The sequence below is a fragment of the Enhydra lutris genome, unplaced genomic scaffold (assembly GCF_002288905.1).
Source record: "Enhydra lutris kenyoni isolate GAN:26980312 unplaced genomic scaffold, ASM228890v2 scaffoldscaffold20, whole genome shotgun sequence".
Classification (NCBI taxonomy): domain Eukaryota; kingdom Metazoa; phylum Chordata; class Mammalia; order Carnivora; family Mustelidae; genus Enhydra; species Enhydra lutris.
In genome coordinates this window covers 1,341,117-1,369,097 of record NW_019154104.1, presented here as the reverse complement: position 1 = coordinate 1,369,097, position 27,981 = coordinate 1,341,117, and the positions used below count along the sequence as shown (strand labels likewise).

Genomic DNA, 27,981 nt, shown 5'->3' with positions numbered 1-27,981 from the left:
AAGCAGGCAGACAGAGGGGGAAGCAGGCTCCCTGCTGAGCAGAGAGCCAGACATGGGGCTCGATCCCAGGATCCTGAGACCATGACCTGAGCCGAAGGCAGAGGCTTAAACCACTGAGCCACCCAGGTGCCCCAGAAAGCTATAGTTTTTAGATTAATTGCCCGACCACAGATCTGCTGCCAAGCTGCTCCAAGTTTCTCCTCCTAATGTGAAATAAAATGGCCATTTACTTTAAACCATGTAGTAGAGCCAGCTCGTGCCAGAGAATATACATTCCTTCTGCACTCATTTACCAATTAGGTAAAAGGTCAGTGCATCATTCACGTGCATCAGGAACAACAATCAGTCTGTACTCCACTGTCTCATCTAAGTTTGTCAGACAGAGGCCTGGGGGCTGACAGTGGGTGATTCGTGGAAACTAAAAAACAGAGAGTTCATTTTGCATAGGAAGAGTTATCTTCTTGGTTGAGATGCTCATCTAAAATGAGACAAAGATTGAAAGGCCTTCTGGGGGAACCCACACAAAGTACCCACTACAGAAAACTGAGTGGATTCCAGCAGCTAGATGGTGGTGTTAGTAGGTAGGGAGAGGGAGTCATATTTAGAACCCATGGTTCCAGTGACAGTGGTTGTATGCGCTACAGGAAAGTGACCACCACTGCCTGTCACGAAGACCAAAGGATCAAAACTTGGACTCACTGGCTGATCCTGAATGAATTTCCAACCCTGCCTGTGTCTGCTGCCTCAACCATTAAAACATAAATAAATACACCCACCCACTTTGGTGTGAAATGAGGTTGCATCACATTTTTGGCTCCATAATCAAGATGTGTCTTGTTAATATTACACTGCTCTGTAGAATGAAGCATGTGGAAGCTTTGGGTTTCCAATATATGAATGAATGCCAGTAACCATGTGGTCAACAGCCAAATATGAAATCAGATTCTCTGAAAAGAGACAAGCATTTTAGGTCTGCCTTTCAAGAAGCTGCAGCCCCACCCAACTACTAAGGTCTAAACGGAAGTGAGTTAACACCATTTGGCTGTGTTTTCTTTGGCTGGCCAGTGCCTCAGTGACCACCTCCAAGAGAAATCTGCACAGGGCAAGCAACCTGAACGAGTACACAGGGGTCAGAAGGCTGGGGGTAGGGACAAGAGAGGACATGGCAGAGGGGGAGTAAACTGGGCAGTGAATTGTCCTTTGAGCAAATGCTTCTTTGTCTCCAGGCAGAATGATTATAGGGAACTTGCTGTCAGCACTCTTGGACTAAACTTTCCAGATACTTCTCTGAAGAGTGAATGACTCTGATCAAACCCAAATCAGCAGTTGAGGAGGTAGAAGAGGAATTTTAGAAGCTGATGACTCACTCCTCTGGCACACTGCACTTGGTAGCCCCTAAGCTAGGGCAGCCAGGCCTCAAGAGGCTACAGCAATCAGAGGCCACAGGGGTCTTTATGCTCCTTGCTCCCTGACTTCAAAATAGCCAACAGAAAAAGGAGGAAATCCGTAGCTAGGAAACCGGGTCCTGAACACTCCTAGCCATAGTCACACCATTCTGTAGGCCTTCTATCAGCAAAACCATTGCTATCACTCCAGACCTATCCCACCCCACAATCTCCTCGACTGTCACTCAACCTATGATGGTTCCAGGGGAACTACAGGCCCAAAGTGAAGGACTCCTTTGTTCCCATCTCTGTGATAGGACAACATGTGGTCCTGAGTGCCAAGGTACTAAGATAAGAGGGGTGCTCAAAATACCCAGATGGCTGGAGAACAAAAACCCTGAGAACAGAGCCAAATTTGCACAGCAGACAAGGGCCACTGTGGCCAGGGCTGGAAGCACAGTGCTTGTAGTCCACAGGCAGCAGCGGAACTAAAGGGAAGCCATCCCCCAACTCAGCTGGTGGGAGTTGGGCAACTTCCCAGCTGGAAGGAGCTCTCAAACACATCCCTGTAAGCTACCCACGAAAGACAGAGATGCTGTTAAAAACAACAAACAAAAGGAGCCGCTAATCAAGAGGAACTTTAGATTTAAGAATGGGATTCAGTCATCCTTCCAGAAAGATGCATGTCTGGACCAAGGCCCAAGAGCATGACATTCAGCTGCCGTACCCCTCTCTGGGGCCCAAGTTTGGAGGCGCTGAAAGAAGAAGAGATTCACAAAGGAGGCAGATGGGAAGGCTCCCATCCACATGCAGTGTGGTTCCAATACAGAAGATTAGAATTCACCAGGTATAAGTAATCGCAATTGTAATCGGCTGCTTGGAACTGAAGTCACGTTTTGAATAAGAAACCAGCAAAGACCTCAAAACTCCTATCACTCCCTTTCCCTCTGCACTTTGAAACAGTTCTAGACGTTTGGTGGTTGACGCACAATGCTGGAAAACAGCGACCACTGAGCTTGGAATCACCCCAGGTTCTGACTCCTCAAGACACCGCAAGCAAGGGCTTTTTCTATGGTTAGTAGAACAAAGGCATTTTGCATAGATAACCCTAATGACTTAATTTTCTGTTCCAAGCTTAATACTTATAACTAGGCTATTCTGTTAATAATGGCCCTGCCCTCCATTTCTTTCTTAATATTTTCAGTACTATCCAAATTGCTCCTAGCAATATTTTATCTTCCATTAATTCTTCAGCCAGAAAGGCTATGACATTGCCAAGCGAATCAAACAGAACAAGACAGTGAAAAAGAGAAAGCATAACAGCTTCATGATAGGGCTGGCAAAATCCATATGCTGTGGAAGGAACTGATAACCAGACATCCTAGTTTAATTGGGCCTTGAGAACTATTTAAGTGGTTTCTACATTTTTGGTTTTTTTGTTTTTGTTTTTGTTTTTTCCCCTGAATATCCAACCAACTGCCTTAGCTCAAGGGGAAAGAGAGGCACACCTGTTGACCGAGCCACTGTCAGATGGCAGCAGGTTTAAGACTGAAGGGTCTTGGCTTTCCCACCAACTTTGCTTTGACGGCTAGACAGAACAAAGGCAAAGCAACAGAGTCTTCTTCCCTTAGACTTTAGTTTACGACATGTTTTCAGCTGGAAGACAACAGGAAAACAGAATGGTGGATTGGTTCTACTTTGGCTACGAAGCAACTGAGAGGCTCCAGGGAACCCAATTTTGCTCTTCCTACTTGTCTGGGTAGTGTCAGTGCTGACCAAGTGACTCAGTCTTCCTCATCAGAAGCAGCTGCTCCGTGTCTAACTTACCCGTGGGTGCAACGCCTTTTGTCAGCATTTGTTTTCTTAAAACACATTTCTCCTTCATGGCATTGCTATTCTATATGGACTGGGGCCTTTGTGGATGAACAGCACTCAGTTAACCCCACAAATGACAAAATACTATTTGATTTCTACAGCATGAGTTAAAATCACAGAGCTGAGTTTCAGTGGGTCACTTTGCTGAATTATATGTTTGGGGCCAATATCCACTTTGTTTTTTCATCCAGCCCTTGTCTCCGCCACCCCTCCCCCCGCCCCCGGCCATGACATCAACATCTATGTGTAGAGTCTTCTAAACACCACTGGTGCTATTTTAAGTATGATAACAGAGGGGGGAAAGATGATCTTGAGCTGAGATAGCACAAGGATTGCAATAGGAACAGGATACCCTTTGAAAAGAGAATGCAAGCTCTTCATAAGAACAAGAATTCAGGACGTCCTAGGTCACTGTTGGTGGCATTGTCATTTATCACTGGCTGCAGAACACAGAGGCCAGATTTCCTGGGAATAAAAAAAGGCTTTTTTCCCCTGAATTTTCTCTTGACATAAACCATTATCTATTTGCAAGAGATGAGGGGAAAAAGGGCATAGACATGTGCTAGAACTTTGAGCCTTTAAAATAGTAATCGTCTGCTTCCCAAATGGCCACTTAAGTCTCCTTTTTTAAAAAAAATAATAATTTCCTCTTCAGACAAAGCTGCCTAGAGGTGGTCTGTTAAAATTGATTTTGTTGGTCTTATCTTTTTTTTCCCTACTAGATTGCATATTGGAATGCAGTTAATAAATTGGACATGGCACCAACACCCTAGTCTGCATTCCTCCACGCACAGAACCTTCCTGGAGGGAATGAGTTTCATGTATACAAAGATGAGGTGTCCAGGGCTGGACAAATGGGAGGTGAGGAGGTACAAGGTAACGGAAGAAAGGCCACTCTATCTAAATGGGTACATCTCCAACACACTGACAGAGACAGGAGCTCCCAGCTGGGGGAACAACTTACTCCAACTTACTCCACAGAAGAGGCTGTGCCATGACTGTAATATCTTGAAAAAGTCTGTGAGAGAGGAAGTGAAATGGTTCACAAAGGAGTTAAGAGGGAAAAAGCTAAAGAAAAGGCTAGAACCGGGTTGGAAAAAGCAAGGCTGCTCACCACTCTATAGTTTCTTCTGTTTTAGACAAACTTGCTTTCCTTAGGGAGAAAGGCCATCTGCTTTTTAAAAAGACTGCCCTCTTCCCCCTCACCTTCAGCCTGACTGGTCCTCCCTCAGGCACTCAGACCTGTATTGTCCTGACAATAGCGTGGAGTTGTCCACTCTGTTGGGTTCAGAGACTTTGGGTGGCTCACAGGCTTCATGGCTTCCTACAGAGCACAAGCGGGGAGGATGAAAATATAGAACATTTAAAAATTCATCGGGTGATAGGAAATCAGGCTTGGGTGCCTGAGGGGCAAACAGCCCACAGAGTTTTGATGGGATCCATTCTACCCTGGAGTGAACACGGTGTCTGATCTTACTTGTGCCCAGGCTCTGCCAGAGAACAAAGAGATTTACACAGGACAGACACGGCAACCTCGTGAGATTTACAAGTCTCCCCAGGAGCCTCTACGGGGCAACCGGCTGATTCAAAACTTATTATTTTTTGAAGGCTTGAATTACAGAAAACAGGAATCTAAATGAAAGATATCCATGCCTGACCATGGTCTCAAACTAACACAAAATACAGCAGAATAAAATAAAATTACAAAAAAAAATCACATTAATCAAGTTATGTTTCGCATGATAGATAGTCAAGTTGATTTACATATACTGTCTTGGTGTGTCTAAGAATAGTCCTTATGTAATGTCTTCACACGCTCTTGAATTTCCCGAAGCATCAAAGCTAGAAGTATTCATTTCTTTTGGTTAGAGGAACTAGTTAGTGGCCAACACCAGAGGCTCTATGTCCATTCCCTCACAAGCTCTCAGGCAGAGAGCATGACTCTCCTAGAAGTTGCAGTGTTTTACAATGAACAACATTGCATTTAAAAATGCTTCTTTAGGGAGATGTAATAAAAGCAACTACAATCTTTATTATTGTTGTTGTTAGGAAAATACTGAGGAAGCTTCCAAGCACAGACAGAGACCTCCACGTCCCTTACATGGAGCGGCCTGGAAGAACCACTTGCTAGCACCTTCATCCACCCCCTGATTTTCATCTCCAGATAAAATGAAAGCTAAATCTAGCAGGAACCGTTTGGCTCTCTGCTCTTGGAAGATGCAGTGTTGTTTCGTCTTTGCCTTTCACATCTCTCTATCTCTCTGTGATTCTCCTTTCTTCCTACCTGAAGATAAATGCTCTTTACACTTGAGCCTGCCATTTTCTGGTGCACGGCCCCTGAATCATGAGGCTGGTGATGAGTGATGACCTTGCTCGGTTCCTTTCACAGACAGTGCCAGTGGCACTGATGTTGGCTTCTACTTCAGCAACTGGGAAGTACGCCGCAGAAATCCATAGGCAACTGGGCTGCTCTGTCTCCAATGGGCCCCATTAGACAGGTGACACAGAGTTGCCTCCCAGGTGAGGCACATGCGCTATCTTGTGCACTCTCTTAGTTAATGAAGGGTCTCGCTGTACGAATAGCTTTCCCAGTCCATTAGAAAGATAATTCACTAAAGGATCTGTGAACATTTCTAAGAATTAAATATGGAGCACCGATCTTCAAATGGCAGGAACAAAACAATATAGAGCTGCATCTGAGGGCTGACAGAGAGATTGCTGGTGTGTCACACGACAGCAAGGATGTCCCCTCTGTTTTATGAGTACCCTCCCGCTCAGTACTGCCCATGAGCTCAGATCAATGGCAGCTTTTCCAATAGAAAGTACATTTGGTTTCAATTCACTTTCGTAACAACAGAAACTAATGCTTAGCAAGATGGAGAACACTAAACGCTATTGTTCTAGCTGAGGAATGACTGGCTTGGGTGGCAGGAAGCAGAATAGTCTCTTCCCTGGAGAAGAAAATGCCTGTGGGTAACAACCCTCATTCCCAAACAGCTTTCTTCTTCTGCTTCTTCTTTTTTAAGTGACAGTGAAAGAAAATCAAAGAATCATCTCAAATCGTAGAAGTGGAAGGGATCTCAAAAAAAAAAAAAAAAAATTGTCATGTGACTCAGCCTCTTCTAGAAGGTTTTTGTTTCTTAAATAATTATATAAGCCCCAAGGCATTGTGATTTAACAAGGTCTAAGGGCACAGCAAAGTATTTTATAAATTATTTTCCTAAGCTCCTTGTGGAGCCTTTTATTATCTTAAATAATGAGAAAATGAATAAGATTCTTTAAGATTTACAGCTTTCGGATTCTAGAGGTTGTTAAATGGAAAAGGCAGGCATAGGATCCAAGTTGTATTCTTTTGGCAAAAGAAAATGCCCATGCCATTGGTTCATGTCTCAAACAACCAGAAACTCCCTCTCCATCGCTGTAATTATTCAGAAATACTCTGCCAGTTACATTCCCTTTTCTCTCACCGATGGAAAGAAAGGTGCATTAGATAAGCTAATACAATGGAAGAATTCTGATGTACAAGATGTCCTAATGAAGGGTCCTTCAGGGAACCCCCCCCAAAAAAATCCAATAACCACCCAAATAGGGTATTATGTAATTCCATCTTTGTATTATTTAGCACATGGCAAGGGGAATAACACTGTCCACCGTACATGCCTTGAGAACCTCCAATCAAGGGCGCTAGCCATTTGAAAACATGTTTCCTGGCTTCAGACTGGCTATAAATACATTTAATAAGGATGAAAAAAAAATCACTGCATCATTTACAGTTCTCTCTCAACTCCAGCTGACAAAAATCCAGTCCAGATGTTTGTTTTGCAAGAATAACAGCAAGAGGGTGAACTTCAATTGTGAGCATGAAAGCCCCAGGAGGAGGGGGTGTGTTTGTAGAGAAAGGGACAGCCAGGTTGACAGAGAGGGTGTGGACAGACCTGGTTTGATACTGATTTAACAGAAACACAGTAATTAATTTATTTTGTGTGTAAGAAATCCAGTTTACTAGCCTTGCCCCTGTCTCATCGCCCCTTTCAAAGCCACAGGGCCTTGGCTGGTGAAGCCTGAAATGGTTGTTTCATAACCTTTGCTTTTAAATTAAACAAATGACCTCAGATTTTTGGAGCAGTTGTTGACTCAGGGGAAAGTATGCCATTAAAAGTGTGCCAGAATCAGATTTAATTGGTACAAGTCCCAAAAAGTGCTCGAAAGAGAACAGGCTTCCCGCATATAGATTTCAGGGAAATTACTCAAAGGCCGCACAGCTTTGTCAGAATTCGAGATGTGAAACAAGGCAGCTGAAAGACTCCATATCAAAAGGGTAAATTCAATTCAGGAGATATTAATCTGATTACCTAAGTGAGGCCGCGAATCGGATATGCTCCATTGTGCACCCTGTTCAACCTGGACAGCTGGAGGAGCCAATGGCTTCCTTTTCCCCGACATATAATTAAGTTTTAAGAGATGATCGAGTTACGGATACAAAGTTTTAAGAAATATTTCATTCAGGAGTGGCATTTACAGTGCTCGCCTGTTGCAAGAGACATTGTTCACTTTATTTCCTTGAGCCATGCTGGAGAGTGTGTGGATCGGGGCCTAGGGACTCGGTGTTTGTGTTTCGAGCTACAATAAATGCCCTCTGTGCACCTGCCTGGAGGAAAAACCAGTCCAGCCGCCTCCCTAGACAAAAGGGCCCTGTATTAAGTGCTGAAAACCCAGACGTGAACTGACCCTGTCAAATTCCAGATAGAAAAAACAAAAAAGAATCAATATTTTTGTCCAATCCAAAAAAGAAGCTGTCATGTAGGTTTCTGGCTTTCCTTTCTCATCCTCACTGAGTCAGAACACCAGTGACCTGTCAAGAGAAGTCACCTTCGTTCTCACGAGTCTCCTCACCTTTCTAGATTTCTTTCCTGATGGTGCAATACATGGCCTGGTGCTCTCTAAGCTGTCCTCCAGTGATCAACATACACTCTTAGCTCCTTCTCCACCAGGCCCTTGCCCTGGAACCCTGGAATCTCATTTCAGTCTCTAAGGTCGTACATCTTCCCAAAGAGATTGCATTACTAACTTACATGTTTTCAAAGATCTTGCCAATACACGCTTATCACAAATTCCACCTGCACTTAGAATTGCAAGAATGTTTATCTGTAGGGCAAAATATCAAGATCCTAGTTCTTCCATGCCCGCCATGGTTCCTGATGCTAGTTGGGCAAAGGCCAGGCTGGGTCATGTGTACCCATCTCGATGACTCCTTCAGAGTGCTGCTCAGCTTGGGCTTCTTCTAGAATCAGTCATGCTAGTCTCAGCTGACCTGTGCTTCCTTGTGAAGGAAAGTGATTTCTCACAAAATTTGAAACCCAACTAAATGAGGTTTTCTTTGTGAATTTCACCAAGCCACGGGCAACTTTACCCCAGTTCACTGATGAATAAATGAAGACGTGCAAGGTGACTAGCTCAACCTAAGAGTGCAGCTTGGTTACAAACCCAGAAAGGATCCATCAGTTGCAATCTCCAACTTCTCTAAGCCAGCCCGGAATAGATGGTAAAATTAATGGAATCATGATTTTGGTAATTATTGAAAACCGCCATACATGGTAAGGCTTTGGCTGCAAACCATTTTCAAATATATCTGGTGAACAGCTAAACCCCTTTTAAGGGTTAACAGCTCAACCAGGTACTCAAGGTTGCCTCAACTGCTTCTCCAAACTCTGACCCTGAGGGGCAGGAAAACTAGATGATCAGTACAGGAAAGCCAGGTTCCCTAACACGACTGTTCCAGCAGGATGTGCTTAATTGTTTGTGTCTGGAGTGAGCATAGGAACCAAGCACAGTTTATCTGATTTGGTGCTCATGAAATAGCTGGCCAAGAAAAACAGTCCCCCACCACAGGTGCTCAGCTACACAGAGCTACCTTGGCCAGCCTGGCGAGTTCTCAGCGAAACACATGGCTAATGTGCTGCCTGTACCTTTATGAGCGATGGAGGCTGTCCCTAGGCTGATACATACGGCCCTACATATACTGTGATTCAGGACAGACAGGTCAGGGAGTCCATCTTCCTTGTGTTCTACTCTCCTAAGATGGTGGCCCACTCCACCGAAAGATCGTGGTGGTCACTCCTTTCGATGAGTGCCCCAGACATTTAAAATCTGCCGCCCTCATCCTGGCAATTCACTAAGTGCCACGCTCAGTGGGACTTTCACTGTCTAGTGTGTGTGGACCTCACATGCTGGCCTTTCCTTCTTTTCTTATCTTTTCCCGTCCTATCCATTGTAGTGCAACATGTACAACCCATTTAGATGTAGGTTTGGCTTCATTACAGTATGCAGGAATTCTAGGATTCCGAGATAAGGCTGACAAAAATTAGAATTAGCCTTTGGGTTCTGGAGGGCAGAGGCCAAGCCTGATACTGTTCTTGTGGCCCTTGAACACTCGGCAAGCTTTTTACATGATAGATGCTTCATACGTGAATGAACGAACAATTGAAAGAATGGAGGCGATGCTCAAGTTTTGGGCTCAGTCTCCTTCTTTTCAGGACAGTAAAGAGCTTTGCAATGAAAACAAGGAAGGGAGAAATTTGAACTGTCCCCGTGACATCAGTGGCAGGCATAGATATGATGACTCACTGGGATGTGGGATGAAAGTATTAGAATCTATTTCATTTTTTTAAAACCTCTATTTCTGATGTGTTTTATATAACCTAATGGCATAGTAGCTCTATATTTTACAGAGCAGTTTTTCATATTTTGGGCAGTGTGCTTAAAGACGATTGGTTTGTGGATTCAAAAAAATGTGAAGATTGCTGCTCTACATAACCAATGTAATAATAACAGTGACAAAGGGATGTGCCAAAATGTACACAGAGGGTTTAGTCCAGCCTAGGGTTTTGCTTTGTTCATCTTTAAAGAAGAAACAGAGAAGCTTGTCTGAAACTTGAAAAAGAAAGTATCAGTTGCCCTTTGAAGAAGCCAGCTTCGCAAGACATCACCCACTGCTACATCCTCCACATCTGGGTGAGGGAGCCGAGGCCCAGAGGAGTTAAGTGACTTGCTCAAAGTAACACAGATGGTTTGTGGCAGAGCTGGCCCTTGAACACAGGTCTCCTCATTCCGAAGGCAGGGGCTTGTCTGCTGTTTAAAAACACCTCTTCTTTAATGTCTGTCTGTAAAGAGACTTCAGGGTGCCTACAAAGAAATGGCCACAATTATCATATCACTTAGCATGGGACCCTCTCTACTCTGGCAACGGCAGGCAGAAATCCGTGACCAGAAGCTCAGTGAGGCAGCGGTATGATCATCTTGTAGAATTGAGTATAACGTGAGACACCTGGGTGGTTCGGTCGGTTAAGCCTCTGCCTTCAGCTCAGGTCATGATCTCAGGGCTCTGGGATTGAGTCCTGCATCCGGCTCCTTGCTCAGCAGGGAGCTTGCTTCTGCCTCTGCCTGTTGTTCCCCCTGCTTTACTCTCTCTCTGTCTCTGACAAATAAATAAAGGAAATCTTAAAAAAAAAAAAAAAAAAAAAAAGGAAGATTAAAAAAAGAAGAAGAACTGAGTATAATGTACTGATCAAGGGCACAGACCCCAAGCCAGACTCTCTGGGTTTGAATCCCAGCTAATCACTAGTTAGCTGGCCATCAGCAGCTTATGTAAATATTCCATGCTTCAGTTTCTTTGTTTCTGAAGTGGAGGTAACAAATGAACCCCACAAAGCTGTTGGGAATTTTCATGCTCAGTACAATGTCTGACACATAATGGATGCTCCTTACTCTTGCTAGCAAAAAGGAACACAAAACAGATACTAATTTCCATAGGGCCATTTAAACCATGGGCTATTTTCTCTCACCACCTAGCAAAACATGACAGATAAGCCGTGTCTACCTATAAGGCGCCTTGATAGAGGGAAAGCTCACCTGATGCTACTCAGATGCCCGAGTGCACCAAGAAATCCCCTCCAGGCTGATGACTGGGACACTAAAGCCACACCTGGCCACCCAGACTTCAAAACAGTTAATTAAAGCTTATTATAAAGTTCCCATTACCTTGAGAAATCTAAAGCTATTCCCACCCAAAAGTAATTCCCCTCAAAGAGATCAAAATCCTAATTCTCTAGTTTCATCCCCATTTCCTCTAACCTATACATCACTCCCTGTGAAATCTCTTGGAACCACAAAATCATCCTGTCTCTGGCCTATTTCAGTGGCTCCCCGCTCCCCCTCAAGGAAGAATTCAAAGTGGCGGATATGATGAGAAGCACCTTTCACAACCCACCCCTGCCTATCTCGACAGACGGACCTCTTCCCTGCCAGCCATAGCACCCTTCCCACAGGGCTCCTGTGGCAGCCTAGAGTGTAGCACACTCTAGCCCTTTATATGGGCTTTTCTCAAGGCCAGGAGCACCTTCCCATTCTCTTTCTTCTCTTGGAAACCGTTACGGATCCTTCAAGATACAGCTCAAGGGTCTCCTCACTGGAAAGCCTTCCTGGAGAACTCTCATTCCCAAACCAGGACTCCCGCCCGGGTGCCACCCAGCAGTATCCTCCACCCATGGCCATCGGAGCACACTTCACTTACTCGTTCATCACACTTCCTCCCACCTGACTGCGAGCTTCAGAAAGAGCAGGGACTGTAGATTCTGCCTCTGTACCCTTAGCACCTGCCGAGCACAGGACCCAGTAGATAGTAAGTCCCTTAGAAATATCCATACTGTATATCAGACTCAACGGCTTCCATTACCATGCTGCTGTAAATGGGAGAGAGTTCGCCTTCAAAGGCAGAGTTATCGGGCTCCAGTTCTTTCCCTTCTACACTTTCCCTGCACTGCCCAATGTTATTTATCATGCACACTCAGTGCAGGTACATAGTTAAAGCTGACTGCACTTTGGAGGAATTTTAGAGCATATATGATTATGTCCGGTGAGAAAAATCACAATAGTGGTTTCATGCTTCTTTAAGGTAAATACATATCTAAAGCTTTAAATAATTCTTTGATTGCTCTCACTTTGCAGCTGTAGGTGCCTCAATCAGTCATCAAGTATTTATTGAGTAACTACTATACCAGGCATTATTGTAGGTTCTGATGATCCAGTAGTGAACAAAAGAGACAAAGGCTCCTATCCTGAAGCAGTTTACCTTCTAATGAACACAAGATAACACAAGCTATTTTCCTTGGTTCCAGGCTGGTCCCTGAAGGAGTCAGGAGGATCTTTGTGGTTGGGCCTTGGATTTACCCCTTCAGCTCCAGCAGCCACTTACTCATTGACCTTTATTTCCTGGGCTCTACCTTTAAAGATTTCAATGACTGATTCTATCTCTGGTCTATAGCTTTCTTGGGGGTATGTTCTCTCCGTCACTTAACTTAGAAGCAACTTATTTTGCTTCTGGCCTCATTTATCCATATATTGTATTTAAAAACAAAAAGAAGTTTGTCTCCTTAATCCTCAGCCCACTGGGGTACCATCCATCCTCTATGACTAGAAGTAATACTCTCTTAGCTGCTTGTGTGGGTCTATTAGTTTAGAAACATGGTTAAGAAAATCAGTATCAGAACCCAGAAAGACCTCACTGTCTTCTGTTAAAACACAGAAACCCCTCCCCAACACACACATACACACACACACACACACACACACACACACACACACTTGCATTTAACCCATAAAACTCAGACCCTCTCCTGAGTGTAGGGAGTAATTCTGTTCCAGCATATCATAAATGGTGGAAAGGATGTTCCACTGAACATTCTTCTATTACCCAGCTACTATCTTGGCTTCTCTGGCTTATCTTGTTTGTGTGGTAAATCTTATCAGTGTGGTAAATGATGGCCAAGCACAGGATATAGTCTGCACTAATGTGCTGGTCACATGTCCCTGAATAGGAGGTGACTTGTACACAGGCAAGATTAGGCCTCATGTCTCATCAGATAATATTATTTCAAATAGGCAATAGATTCCAGATAAATAGAAGAGACCTCTCTCATCCCTGAAAAAAAATTCTAGGGTTGACTGTAGATATAAAGAAAATTAAGGAGGAATCAGATGGTTATCTGGGACTGGAAAAAAAATATTTTCAAATGTTATTGGGTTTTTTGTTTGTTTTTAAGCAGTGTATTGGCACAAAGGCATAGACAAGCAATAGGTAAGTAATACCAAAAGTTGATCAAGAAGGAGAGGATTCTGAGAATGGATGTGACTGATGGGATTGACAAAGGTACACACACCTCTGGGTTTATAAGCAAACTGCTTAGTTGGACAAAGTTCTTTAACTTGATGTTATGTTGGGGTGGGGAAATCTGCCCTTCATCCATAATGTGTTGTAAGAGAAGAGTGCCCCTTATCCATACACTCGCTGAAAAGACAGGTGTACTCGCCACATTCATATGACTTCTCAGCCATGGGTGACAGGACCAAAGGACCACTCATCCGCAGAATTACCAGGTGTAAAAAGGTAAACTGGACCAATCAGATCATAAGGTCAAGGGCCAGTGCATTGGAAACCTGAGGCAGGGATGAGAAAAATGAAGAGAACGACCTGTTTCCAATTCTTGTGTAATCAGGCCATATTTAGTTCCTATTTGCATGTAGCCATGTATCCTTACAGAAGAACCTAGTGGAGAAAAATGTAAGTTCTTGAGCCAGACTTCTGGGTTGAAATCCTGGCTCTGTCAGTGATTGTGTTGCTAAGCCTCAGTTTATCTATAAAATAGGATAATGATTACCATCCACCTCAGAGGGTTGTTGTAAGGGTTAAATGCAACAATGGATGCACGAGCCAGACATACAATATGTGGTGCATACTGTTAGCTACTGCTATTAAAAGTCCTAACTTTTTGTAAGCAAACTTGACTGGGTTTCTGTTTCTTGCTACCAGAAGGGCCCTGAATAGTCTAGTAACTACACAGTCACAGACCTGAGACAAAGCCTGGTGACCCAATAAAGGCATATGGCTACCATGAGTCCTTCCAACATGCCTATCTCCACTCTTAAGATAGTCTCCTTGAGAGCTCAGATGGAGATACTTTAATCTTGATATTCTTGGTGCCTTACACAGATAAGAGATTTACTGAATGAAGAGTGGTTCTCCAAGTATGGTCCCTAGACCAGCAGTAACAACAACTCTAGAGAATCTGTTAGAAATGCAAATTATCTGGCCCCTACCACAACTGAATGAAACTCCTAGAGAGGGAGCCCCGCAATGTTTAGGTTAATACCCACCCCTTCCAACCCCCATCCCCGCCCGTGGTTCTGATGAATGCTGAAGTTTGAGAACCACTGGAATAAAGGTTCTGGTGTGGAAACACAACCACTCCATATCCTTGACTAAAGAACAGCCCTTTTCTATCTAGGGAGATCATCTATCTTCTTTGACTGAGCATGTGGCTTTGGAAGGGATGCACATGGAACTTTAAGGGAGGAAAGAAACATTCCTCGCCAGTCAAATAAGCCTCATCAATCATGTTGATCAAGGAAATGACGTGTTGCCAATGGATTATCCTCACATTCTTCTCACAGGGGCTTTGGGAAAAATCATAAACTCCCTAATGTGGCATGCCAGATGTCCACGATCCACGCTGCGTACTTCTCAAGTCTCATCACTTGCATTTCCTTAATATCACCCATACGCTCCCAGCCATAGGAATTACTGCAGTTCTTCAAATGACCATGCTTTTCCCATCATATCTTTGATAATGATATATCCTCTACCTAGTATGCCATTCTTCCATCTCTGTATTCTTAGCACTAAGTACAGTTCCTGGTACATACTGAGTGCCCCCATTTCCCTAAATGAATGAGTTCATTGTCTCCCTACTTCCAATCTCCCTATCTCTAAACCATCCTACACATCTCATCTAGATAGTATTGAAAGCATATAGTTACGATCATTTCAGCATAAAATCTAAATTCATTCTGACATTCAAAGTCTGGTCCCAATCTACTTCTAGGTTTATTTTAAGTGACCGCCCCAGGCAAATTAGGCTCCTTTGCCCTCTTCCCAGCATATCCTGCATTTTCCTACAGCACAGATTCCATATTTATTGGGTACTCTCCAGGAACTACAGAACACAGGAGTGATCTAGACAAAGTCCCTGCCTTTGAGGAGATTATAAGAAAGCAAAGGAGGCAGACAGTGAATGCACAAACAAATTTATAATATGAGGTCAGGTAGTGATAAGGGCAATGAAGAAAAATAAAGCATGCTTGGGGGTAGAAGAGGATGGGATGGGGGTAGGGGCCCCCTCTTAGAGAGGTAAAAGAAGACGTCTCTGAGATGACACTTGAGCAAGACTGAACATAGTGAGGGAGGAGCCCAAGGAGAGATCTGGACAAGAGCTCCAGTCAGTAGGAATAACAAATGGAAAAGCCCAGAGGCAGAAACACTTTGGTGAATTTGAAAAACAGGAGAGTGGGCTTTGAGGCTAGAACAGATGAGGGTTGGGGGGAGAAGGACAAAAGGGTGGGACATGGCCCATTTTGAACTTAATGCCTTAGTTCACAGCATTTCCTGATCTCTACTCATCTTTGCCTATTGAAATCCTACCTATCCCTCAAAGGCTGTCCCTTACATTTTCCTCCCTGGACCCTTCAGGTTCCCCTCTGCTGAAAGAGATATGCTCTCTCCTCTTCCTAAATCCTGGAAGCTCTGGTGCATACTTTCTCGTCTGAAAGCACCACCCACATTCTACCTAATAATATTCGCCTTTAAACTATTCTCAATCTACACTGTAAATATCTTGTGGGCAAGGACCATATCTTGCTCATTTCTGGATTTCCTGTAACATTAACATAGTGCATATAGTAGGGGCTCCACAACTCATAAAATCATCGGCTGGAAGGCACTTGAAAGTCTCTTCATCTAGCCAAAAAGTTTTTTTTGGAGGGGCCATAGCTCTAAAACTATGCTAATATATGCAGGAATGCAGCTATTGCATAGGAAATGTCAGTATGACTGAATGAAATGCAGCTTAATCCAACTAGAATTTATTTAGTGGCTTATCAGAAAAATGAGGAAAAGCAAAGCCCTCAGAGAGATCTGAGCCTAGGTCAGAGCTCAGCGGGACTGTCCTTGGGCTAGACCACCTTGCCAGACCTTGTTATAATCCTCCCCAAATCCTAGTAAACATTACAAATGCATTCTGAAAGTTTTTCATGCCACATTACAATGCAAACCAAGTTATTCTCTGGGCACCACTCCTAGAAACCAGCTATTCATCCCTCCTCTATGATCTCTGACCTAGAGGCCTCTCATATTTGGTACTGAATTCTCTTTGATGATGGTAAACACGGATCTTGTCTCAGAAAATCCTTCCAACTTGAAGCCCTCTGGGATCACACCCCCTCTTGGCATCCCATTCTTGGGCTTTTGGCCCTGTCATCTCTGTAGTTGAGACAATTGACAAAACTGGCTTTGGTGTTCTCGTCCCTTCTGCCTTCATGACACTGAGATGTTAACGGGAACATGTGCAGATCTGGGAAATTAGCCAGTAAATCCTAAGTACTGAAGAAGTCTGAGGGTGAGAGGAAAATACTTTCAAAACATCTAGTCCAGCCCTCCCACGAACCACCTCAAAGACAGCACCCCAAGAAAACTCTCTCTCATCTCATTTGATCGTAATGTACCTCATGCTTCAAATGTGTCTCTCCTTGGCAGACTATTGCTAGCAAAACAGAGCTCCTGACCAAGAAATACTTCCTGGTGGCTGACTTCAATGTTCCCTTTCTCCTGTTGGTCCCTCTGTCTTGATCCTGTTACCCCCTGGCCTCCCTGCTGGACACGTTCAACAAGTTCCTCTCCCTTTTGAGATTTACAGCTTGTCAGACCTTTGTAGACTCTGTCCACCCTCTCTCAACTCTAGCTGCCCCTACCTCACATAATAGTTAAGTAGACTTTCTTTAGCTAAAAACACAGGGTTTGGGTGCTTTTAATCTTTTTCTATAAATTAGGCCTTTCATGGCATCTGAACAGTTGCTGGAAGTAAAATACACCCAGCTAAGTGCCATGGATTCTTGAATACTAGGGAGGGTGGAACATGGTAGGTGCGTGTCCCTTGTGAATGGAAGGATGTGGTTGTGTGTTGGTATATGTCTGTGACTTTGGAATCAGAAATCGAAAGGTCACCAGGACACTTAAACATTTTTATCCAAAACTCCTAAGAGGCAGCTGTAGCCAAATCTAGGAATTTGCAGGAGGGGCTCTTCTGTTCCTGGCACCTCCACTTCTCACTTATTGTGTGGCTTTTGAGCAGTTCCCTTCTCTCCTTCATGCTTCGTTTGCTTGAGGTGGTTTAAGTGATTTGTCATTTTAGGACATTTCAAAATACTATAAAAATGTTAAGGTCGGCAATGCTGATCACAGTCATTAACATTAACCTCATTGTCACGTGGTGACATTTTATGTTTTCAAAGCAGTCATTAGAGCCAACCTGTACCATACGCCTGAGAGGTGGATTTTTAGAGCTGCCCCACCCATACTCATTTGTACATGGTCCTTCCCAAACCGAGGCACATTTTTAGTTTCGGATTGGGCTTTGGAAGGGCCTCGGAGCTAAAGTGTGGCGAGAGCTCTGCTAACTTAACCAACCCACCCCAAAGTCTGTGGTTAATGGATTACAAATTTGGGTAATGCTGGACAATAAATTACAACTATAATAATAAAGCTGAAAGTACACACAATTTAAGCAGAAACACCAGTGTTTTTTATCGGAAATGAAAGAAACCATTGATCATAGCAACTGTCTGAGATTAGCAGGGAGCCACATTTTCAAACATCCTGCAGTAAATCCAGAGCAGATCCAGCTGGAAAGCAAGAGTGGAAATGAAACTTGAAAATTCATACCATGCTTTGAAGTCTGCTTCTTTCACAACCACGAGTCCCTGATTCGCCCCAACCGTTCCGAGCTGATTCGCCCCAACCGTTCCGAGCTGCTCTTGCTTGTTGATTTATTTTAGAAGAGACACAAGCCATGCATGGGCGTCTAATCTTTCAAATGGACTCCAGCTTTTTGCAGGGATGGTTTGTTAAGGAGTATGAATCCCAGAATACTTTCTCTTGCACACGAAATCAGCCATCAATTCAACCGGAACAGAAAGGCTTCTACTACTAAAACTAGAAAGCACTCTTGGTTCTAATGAGTACTGCTTTTTCTCTTGTGTTCTTTCCTTGACCCATCCACGCACTTTCAAGTTTTAGTTCTTGAGTGCTATTATCTATCAAAAACTATTAATGCAGATAAAAGGATCCTAACATGCCAGATGCTGGAAATGCCAGGATGGGGAGCCTAATAATGTCTTCCTTTCCATGAAGCCAGCTGGGGCTCCTGAAACGGGCCACGTCACCACACTGAAGGGACTGCTATCCCATTAAATCATCAGAGGAGAGAAAGCCGACGGTGTGGGTTGAGCAGAGCTTCAATCTTGCACAGGGCCCACTGTCGCCATACGTCAACCTCACCTACCAACTGTGCTTGTGTGGACAGGAGCCCAGCCGGTCCTTCTGCCTAAATCCCACGTGACTTCAGAACAGGGTATGGAGTCGTAGGCCAGCTGGACTGTTAGATCCTTTCTCTACTGATCATTGTGGGGAACAGAGATACTCCCTAGGAGAGAGATCCAGTCATCCTTAGTATTTTTGATGACCACCAGGAAGAACTGGCAAGGGCATCTAAGAAACATGTCCTTGGCCACAGAACAGTCACAGTAACCTAGTCAATAATCAGTCAGTCAACTTTGTAATAATCTAGTTGCCTGAGTTTCTGTCAACAAAACAAAAAACTAAAGAAGAAAATACTTTGATTCACAGTGCCTGGTCAAGAACAATGTAGATTCTAAAACCAGAAATCTGGATTTCTGCCCTTAGGTTCACAGGGCAGTGAATTTTGGTCAGTTTGAGTAAGTCTTGAAGGTTCCATTCTCCCCGCTGAATGAAATAATGTTTGTGAGAGGCAGGCTGAAAACTGACAAGCACACTGCACCTAAGGGAAGTTATTTCAGTTAAAAAGAAAAAAAATTCAATTTGCCCTCATTCTTTCTCTGGGCACAAAACTAAAGGGCAGGAATGATGTGGAGAAAGTCCTTGACCTCTGGGGTCCACTCTTCTCTTCTTTGGCTCTCCTACCTGGGAGCTGGATAATCCAACAGTAGAATGAAACTCCAATGAAGGGAATCATACCATGGACCCAAGCAGTGAACACGATCTACATCATCCAAGCAACAACCCAGCCGTAAGCTTAATGGGGGGGGGGACCAAAAAACTAGCAACACAAAAACAAAGAACTCTCAACTTTACAGACACTGGGAGGGCAACAGCTGGTCAGCTGAGATTAAAGGAGCGTGAGAGAGCACCTCCCCATCTCCTGACTTCTCCTCCCCCATAGAGGTTCCTGCAGCCAGCCAGGGCTCAGCTTTTACAGCTCTGTGAAGATGACCTTGTTCCAGCTAAGATAGGGGCTCTTTTGATCTCAGCAGGGGGATGCTCTGGGCCTGCAGCTGGCAGATATTAATAGTACAGGATCCGCTGCGGTGGAAGAGATCTCTCCGCTGGGCCAGGTCACTTATATTCCCAGCTCTGCATCAGAGCAGAAGGGACTTCATCTCCCTGAATTGGCCCCTGCTGGGTATTTCCCTTAGGTCAACTCAGATCATTTTATTGCTGGCTGCTCTTGGCTGCTTGTTCTCACCCCACAACTGTTTTCAAGGGAGCACTGTTGAAGCTGTGCCCTCTGCTCTGCGGCTGAACTCTATTACACGACAGGGTGGGCCTGGAGCTCACCTCTCCAGGGTTTCTCACTCTCACTGGTTTGCGCATGCGTCTTCTTGTGTACACGTCCATGCGGGAGAGAGCGGAGAGAGCGAGAGACAGACGGAAGAGACCAGAATGGCTTGCAGAGTGAGGAGATGGTAATGTGGGGTGAGGAGGCTCTTCCAGATATGCTAAAGTATCACTGCTAAGATTCCTGTAGACCCTTTCTATCAAGCGTAGTCTAGGAAATACAAGGCCATTCTGCCCACTCCATAAGATAATTCTAAGACCCGTCAACAAGTCAGTGCTCCTGATCTTCAGATGGGAGAGCTAGAAAAGACTTAGGCAATTTTGTATTTCTATCCTGAGGCCCAAAGTCACGGAAAGACCTGCCCAAGGTCACAGGACTAATAACACCAAAGCAAAGTTGGTACAATGGATCCCGGAAACACCAAAGTAACTGATACCTATTAACAACAGTGGTATTAACAACCATTGCAATGTATTTGGATAGGTATAAATGCTTTAAGAAAATTGTCCGTTTTAGTTCACTGGTAAGGAACTTCATTATAGACTTCAGGAAAAATATTTCTATAGCCTCTTTACTTGCTCAGCTATGCAAAGGAAAGATCTAGAAAAATCAATTGTTTCCATTCTCCCTAGGATTTCACAATTTTAAAAAAGTTGTTTAAGGATGAGCTGGTAAGTCTCCCCTTGTCATGAGACCACCTTTATCATTTTCTGCAAGCGGTTACACAGAGCCCCCCAACAATTACCTCTGTATCTGTCCTGTTCCCCTTCTTTGCTTGAGATAAACCAGGAAGCCAAGACAAAGCAAAATGCTGCTACTTTTTGGTTTTTAAATAAGGAAACAAGATATTTTTTTCCTCCTCAAACCTGAATAAATGTGTGTGTATGTGTGTGAAATAATTACAACAATTTTTAATGAGGTGCTTTATGTGAATCTCATGGTTCCTATTTACAAAGTATTTACTATGGTACCCATTTAGCATTTATTTACTGCCTATTATGTGCCTAGAACTAGCTAGTCACTCAGGATACAAAAAGAATCCAAGATAGCCCATGCCCTTAAAAAATCTGCCAATCTAGTCAGGAAACCATGAAAAGTTAAATTAATTTTCCTGGACTTTTTCTCTATAAAGCAGAGCAGGTAGAAGGACCACAGAGGAGGAAGAGGGAGCGAGACCAGTGCAGACTGGAACAAACAAGGAGGTTTTGTGGGAAGAGGTGGTCTTTAAATAAATTTTGACTGAGTTGGAGGATTTGGGAAGAGAGGAAGCGGTAGAAGTAAAAAAGGGAAATGCTATTCTAGATAGGACGAGCTGTCCCTGCAGCGGCTAGGGGCAGGAATGGGGAGGAGCAGACAGAAAGTCAGTGTGCTTGATGTGGGAGCTTCCTGGAAGGCACTGGCAAGAACCAAGGGGAATGGGAAGGACAGGGCAGACTGTGAGAGTGAGGAAGCACCGTATCTAGTGGTGTTTTGGAAACTAATCCACACAAAAGAAAAGAAAGCAAAAAACCCCCAAAATCCTGATTTTTAGCATGTGCAGATTCCCATGGTGTAAATACTTCTACCCTGGCTGATTTCAGGCTGACAAACCACAAATTCCTGAATATTTTAAAATTGAGTCTAGCCCATTCTCAGAAAATGGGCTGATACAGTTTCCAGACTTCTGGGTAGGAGAATGACATGGTAAATCTAAGCCAGATTGGGAGAGTTTCATTTGTAGTGGCAGAACGGAGATGGTAGAGGCTGGAGTTGGGAGGGCCATTTTGGAATTTATATAAATAATTCAACTGTGAGTTTAATAAGTCAGCTGATCACAATACAAATCACAAATAAGAGGTACCTGGCTGGCTCCGTTGGTGGAGCAGGCCACTCGTGATCTCAGAGTCATGAGTGTAAGCCCTACACTGGGCACAGAGCCTACTTTAAAAAATTTGTATTATCCATAGACTTTTTTTTTTTTTTTTTTTAATTATAAAGAAGAGGGGGCAGAGGAAGAATACATTTGGAAAGAAGAACCAAGAAGACTAGAGGAGAGGAATTCAGGGAGGGAGGAAGAATAAATGATTTGGGTTTTTAGTCCGGGTGATGACCGGGAGGGATCATATAACACTAAATGTGGAAATAGGGGACACAGAGCATTTTACAGTTTTTATAAATAAGTAGTTTCTCACTCTGAAAAACACCCCCAAGAAGCAGGGCTGTGGCCCTTCCAATTTTTTTTGTTTTTTTTAAAGATTTTATTTATTTATTTGACAGACAGAGATCACAAGCAGGCAGAGAGGCAGGCAGAGAGAGAGAGGAAGGGAAGCAGGCTCCCCGCCGAGCAGAGAGCCCGATGCGGGGCTCGATCCCAGGATGCTGGGATCATGACCCGAGCCGAAGGCAGCGGCTTTAACCCACTGAGCCACCCAGGCGCCCCGCCCTTCCAAGTTTTGAGTCCACAGACTGCGGCCAGTCCATGGAAGACCACCTGGGCGGTCAGGAGCCTTACAAGCCTACAAAATGCCATCTGCTCCCTCATGAACACTTCCCAGAAAATGGAAGTGCAGAGGGGTCTGTCACAGCTATGCACGTGTATCCAACCCACAGCCAGCCAGAACTCAGAAATGTCACATAAGAACTTTCAATAAAGCTAGAAACCACCCACTGGCGCGGTGGTGTAATTCCCCTAGCTACGTAAACCATAGCCAGCCTGACCTTTGCTAGCATGGGAGGGTGGAGAAAATTTTGCTGATTTACCAACGTAGAGAGCTTCTCTTAACCCTTCTGTAACGCTGGTCAGGAACGTCACATCTCCAACACCTGACAATGGTGTACATTTTTAGCCAGTCTAAAAGCACTCAGCACAGACAAAAGGCTGAACTCCTATGCAAACACCAGTAAAGCAACCTGTGAGCGTCAGTCTCAAAAATCAAGTCACTTAGCAGGTGCCCTTATACTAAGGACCCAAAATCAACGTATGGAGGTGTGACAGTCTTCAAGGTGGAGGTTACAGATGTCTGTGAGGGTGACGCACTCGGATGAAAAAGGAAGCTGGCCTATAGAGACGGGGCATGAGCCTCTCCAAATGCAGGGAATCAGATGCCGGGGAAGTTGGCTAAGCCTGAATCGCCAGGCTCCGGCTGGGTTCACTGGCCAGGGCCCCTCAGCCCAGTCTCCCAGTGCCACAGGGGGCAGAAAGGCAGAGAGGAGAGGCGGTGGGGCTATACGTCAGTGTCAAGTTTCCGCCCCTCTAGGACAGATCCCTTACCTTCAGACAGGGACAAATCATCAGCTGGAGACACCAGGTCTGCCTGAGAAGCTAGAGCTCCGCTTAGATGCGTAGTAATTTGATTCGTCAAGATAACCTGTGAACACACAGGGAGAAGGTGGGGGAAGGGAGAAGAAAGAGACCAAATTAATTATTAGAGCTCTCGAAAGAACAGACTGTGGTTCAGGAGAGGACTGATAAGCACAGGTAGGAAAACCCCAGTTCTGACTTTCATCAGTTTCATCTGCGGGGCAAAATATCTGGCAAAACCTACAGGTCATTCAAAATACAGAAAAGAGGAAACAGGCTTCTTTTGGAGCTTAAACCACTAATTGGTTCCTTCTAAGTGCTGAGTAAATTGGGTCTGAGAGGTGTTAGCTAAATAATGGAAGGCTAACCAGAGAATTAAGATGCATCTGAACGTATTTGATCAAGCTTCAAATATTAGGATTATATCCACAGCCCAAGATATTGCTAGTGCTAAATAAAACCAGTAATCTGAAACTGGGATGCCTGTGGCTTCTTCCATATTAACTCCAAGTCAGGGTTTTATTTCTAAATTTGTGAAAGTGTAATAAGATTCATCTGTAAAGGAACAACCCTCTTCTTACAGATTCGTTGAACTCCAACAAAAACATTCCAGTCTCATTATGCATTTAAAACACAAATTAATATAATCCTACCTATTCAAAATATGGTTCATAACACCGAAAATTCCTATGATTCACTGCCACACTGTGACATCTGATTCAGTCAAGAAACTATTCTTTCCCTTAAAAATCTTCATTTATAAAACTTACTATATTGTTTAGAAGCCTGAAGGAAGAATAAAATACAGATTCTCTCCTGGAACATTACACCGACTAACACCACAATTGTTTCCCAAGGTTTGGTGGGGGTTCCCATCATGCGGAAAAACTGTGGGCATCTTGGTCACTCGGAGGAAACGTCCCTTCTGAAAACAGTACTAGGCACTTAGTATCTGGAATAAGCATCTAGTTGGACCATCTTGGTCTGTCCCGGGGGTCAGCTATGGTTTTGCTGCCCCTGAACTTGAAGAGAAATGGAAACGATCTCTATTCTTCATTGTCCAGCTTTTCAGCTACACCTCTGTCATTGTCTCTTGAACAAACCAGGGACACGTTATAAATCCTCTACCAATGGCAGCTTAATTGGGGGCTGAGAGGGGAGCATGATGGCAAGGTCAGGCAAAGAAATGAAGTACTCTATTAGCAAAGACAACCTTTGCAAGGTCCGTGTGTGTGACCGAGGCTTATGAGTGTCCAGCTGCTCTGAAGCGACAGTCAGACCCTGCAGCGTTCTTCTAAGTACACGCTCATCTCCTCTGCATCCTTCTGCTTCCCTGCTTTTCCTCTGGACTGGTAAGAATCACACACGACGTGTCTGCATTACAATGGCTTTACAGAGTGGAATAACAGCCTGCTCTTCCAAGAACAAATGTGCATTTGTAGGAGTATGAATACAAATTATGTTCATTTCTCTCTTTATAATACAGGGCGTGGGCTTTGGAGTTGTATTAAACTGGGCTCAAATCTTGACTCTGACACCACACACGCTGGGAAAGTCACTTCAACGTTTGAGTTAAGTAGCTTTATTTGTTCACAGGTAAAATCTACCCACCTTATAGAACTGTTACAAGAATTAAGTGAGATAAACAATGTGAGGCACCTAACATAACGTCCAGCACGTAGTAAATAATCAATAAATGGGAGCCATTGTTATTGGTGTTGTTTTCTTCAGAAACGATGCTATATAAGTTAAATATCTATTTAATATATAGTAAATGCCATGTGCTTCAGACAATTAGATCTAACAGGAGAACTCTAAACCACAATTTTCTACACTAGGATACACTTTAGGATCTAATCACTCCTCCCAATCTTAGCCCTTCTTAAGTTTTATTCAATGATCTCAGTAAGAAAAAGATAGCAATCATTTAAAGGCAGGCCCATAAGGTACTGGTATTACTCTGAAAATACTATTTATTTATTTATTATGAAATACTATTTATTTATTTATGCTTTATTTACTAAACTACAAAACAATGTATCTGTTTGTCCTAGTTTTTAAAAATGTGAAGCTTCTGAGAGATTAAAATAGGAAAGCTCTACTTTTTTAAGAGGATTCTTCTGAAAGATGGCTTGGTAAAAATGAACGAACTTTAATGATATGGCAATAATAATACAAAAAAAATTGTACTGAATACCTCCCATGCAAGGCCTGTCACCATATTCACAGGGGGAAATAAAGAGTAAGGGCTCTGTATGTCTTCTCTAGAAACTTGTAAGTTAAGAGATGAGCCACCTACTAAAATATTCAGATCATTTTTTCCCCCTCGATTTTAATATTTCACTGGTCCTTCATGGAAGCCTGTCCTGAGATGGTTTTATTATACAGAACTAATAAAGTTATGTCCAGCAGAACCTCAAACCAAACTCCAGATGTCCCTCAGAAGGTACTCAGCCCCATTTCCACATCCAACGAAAGACGAGGTAGAGAAGAAGACATTTCACTTTCCCAGGGCAAAAGTGGTTTTGCTAATAATCCTCTCCTTTTGCATTACGCACCCGAAAGCCAAATCACTGAAGGACCCGCGGGAACCAAACTCGGGGCTTTGCTAATCACACCATCGTACTAAATTGTTGTGGTTTTCTAAATCCGTGTTCAGCAAAATGATAGAATGGAAACGTTTTCAAATAGCATCGCTGACAAATAACCCCAGCTTGGGCAGAAGCCTATAGATGGGTTGTCCCCTGGAGACCGGAAAACTACACCCTTAAAATAACCTATAAAATACTATTACACGTTGTAAACAGAGTCTTAACACTACCTGTTTCTGAAAATTTGTTCCGACTGACACTTCAAAAGGGCTTCCTTGCCACTTTACTCCGTTGGAAAGATCAGGGCTTCTGATGCTTGGCGCTCTATTTGTGGGAGAGCAGTCTGCACAGTAGTTAGGGTAAGGGCTTGGGAGTCAGACAGATCCCAGTTAAGATCTTGGGCTCCAGCACTTTCTAGCTGTATGACATCGGGCAAGTCCCATACCTCTCTGGCATGGTAATGTTGAACTCACAGGGTTTTGTGCCACTGGATAATGCAAATAAGATCCCTAGCATTAGTGCCTGACCAGCGGTAAATGCTAAAATGTTACTACTCATCACTGTATTTAGCTATCCTTTGCTGTCTGGTACTTTCCTTTTTAGGTAGAGAATACACCTGATTCCCTTTTCTATGTCATATAGCCCACTGCTGACAAAGAACAAACACTCATATGTTCAAAAACCCATGATAATTTAAATGAAATTACATCCAACTTTTTTGCCATTTCTCTGAAAGTATGGCTTATTGAAAACACCCCCCCCCCCCAGGCCTACCCTCCATGAACTACAGATCAAAGGCCAGAATGGGACTCTTGGGCTAAGGGGAAGATATGCTGGTTTTTTGTTTGTTTGTTTGTTTGTTTGTTTGTTTGTTTGTTTTAACGGTCATGATCACATCTGAAGCCAGGAGGAGACAAGTCTAGCTTCAAGTTTATTGTTCAGGAAGGAGAATACCATCCGCCTACTGGGAAGAGGAGGCTTTGTAAGTCAGATAAAGTAACTATTGTCTCCACTCAACGCTGTATGTAGAGAGACCACTCACTCCCAGGGCTTCTCCATACTGCCCTCTGGGTTGCAGGAAGCTTCGGGTACACTTGGCTTGCAAATGGCCCTCTCGTCATGCCACAGAGGCCTTGAGTCTCATTTTTAGTGCTTCTCTCCCAAGGCAAAACTGGGGTGAGACTTCTGTCTCTAAAGACCATGTCCCTGGGTTCCAAGTTTTCTCTGGCATTATCTGACTTCTCTAAGTGCACCTACTCAGTCCTTCTATGTACAACGTCTATGCTCAGTTTAAGGGTACAATAAAGCTCTTTTAAAAAGAAGAAACTTTAGGGTACATATTCATAAATAACCCAGTAAGTCCTGCTTTCACGGTGAACAGGACTTAGAGAAAAAAAATGTGGAGAGACAGGAAATAGTTAAGGATCAGGTAAACTAATAAGGCAGATGGGTATGAAGGATTATCATTTTGGTCAGAAGACAGGGTCCTATGGATGAAAAAGCCTAACTAACACACAAACAGAAATATGACTCATTTCTGTTAAGTATTAAAAATAAATAGCTTCAGAGAGCAAATAACTGGAGATAAGAAGGTAGGAGCAGAATAAGCTGATCAGAGCCATCAGCTCCAAGGCTCAGGGGTTTGGGGAGGTGCAGTCCATGGGCAACTGGCCTGCCTCTCCACGAGTCTCTGTGTCCAGTGCACACCGCTTGCCTTCAGTAGACCCATCCTTCCTTGGCTATGCTATGACCAGGCTCTACCTATGCTGTACCCACGCCCCATATCCTACTCACACTTTCTGGTCCAGAATATATTCTACCTTAGGGGCCACTGTATGTCTGGTCTGATCTACCCTCCAGTGAAGTATTAGAAGTATTTCTGCTGGGGCCTCCAGGAGCAGCCCATGGGAATACTGGAAAAAGGGGCACAGAAGAGAAAGTGGGACAGCCCTGAAGAAATCAGGGTGGAGAACTTTAAGATCTAAAGGCACAGCCTTTGGCAGAAGAAGCTCCTTTTTATTGGACTCTTGGAAGGTGGCAGAGAAGAAGGACTTCATGGTAAGCCTGGGACAGAAGAGTTTGGAATAGAC

The 27,981-nt window shown here is 43.8% G+C and overlaps 1 protein-coding gene across 2 annotated transcripts in view; it reads right to left on the bottom strand.

Moving 5' to 3' along the window:
* Window positions 1-27,981, bottom strand: part of LOC111148673 (RAD51 paralog B) — a 599,479-nt gene that overhangs the window by 163,037 nt on the left and 408,461 nt on the right. For both annotated transcript variants that reach the window (XM_022505442.1, XM_022505443.1), the window contains one exon: window positions 23,271-23,367. In XM_022505442.1, coding sequence (XP_022361150.1) covers window positions 23,271-23,367 — 97 coding nt within the window. The remainder of the gene's footprint in view (window positions 1-23,270; window positions 23,368-27,981) is intronic.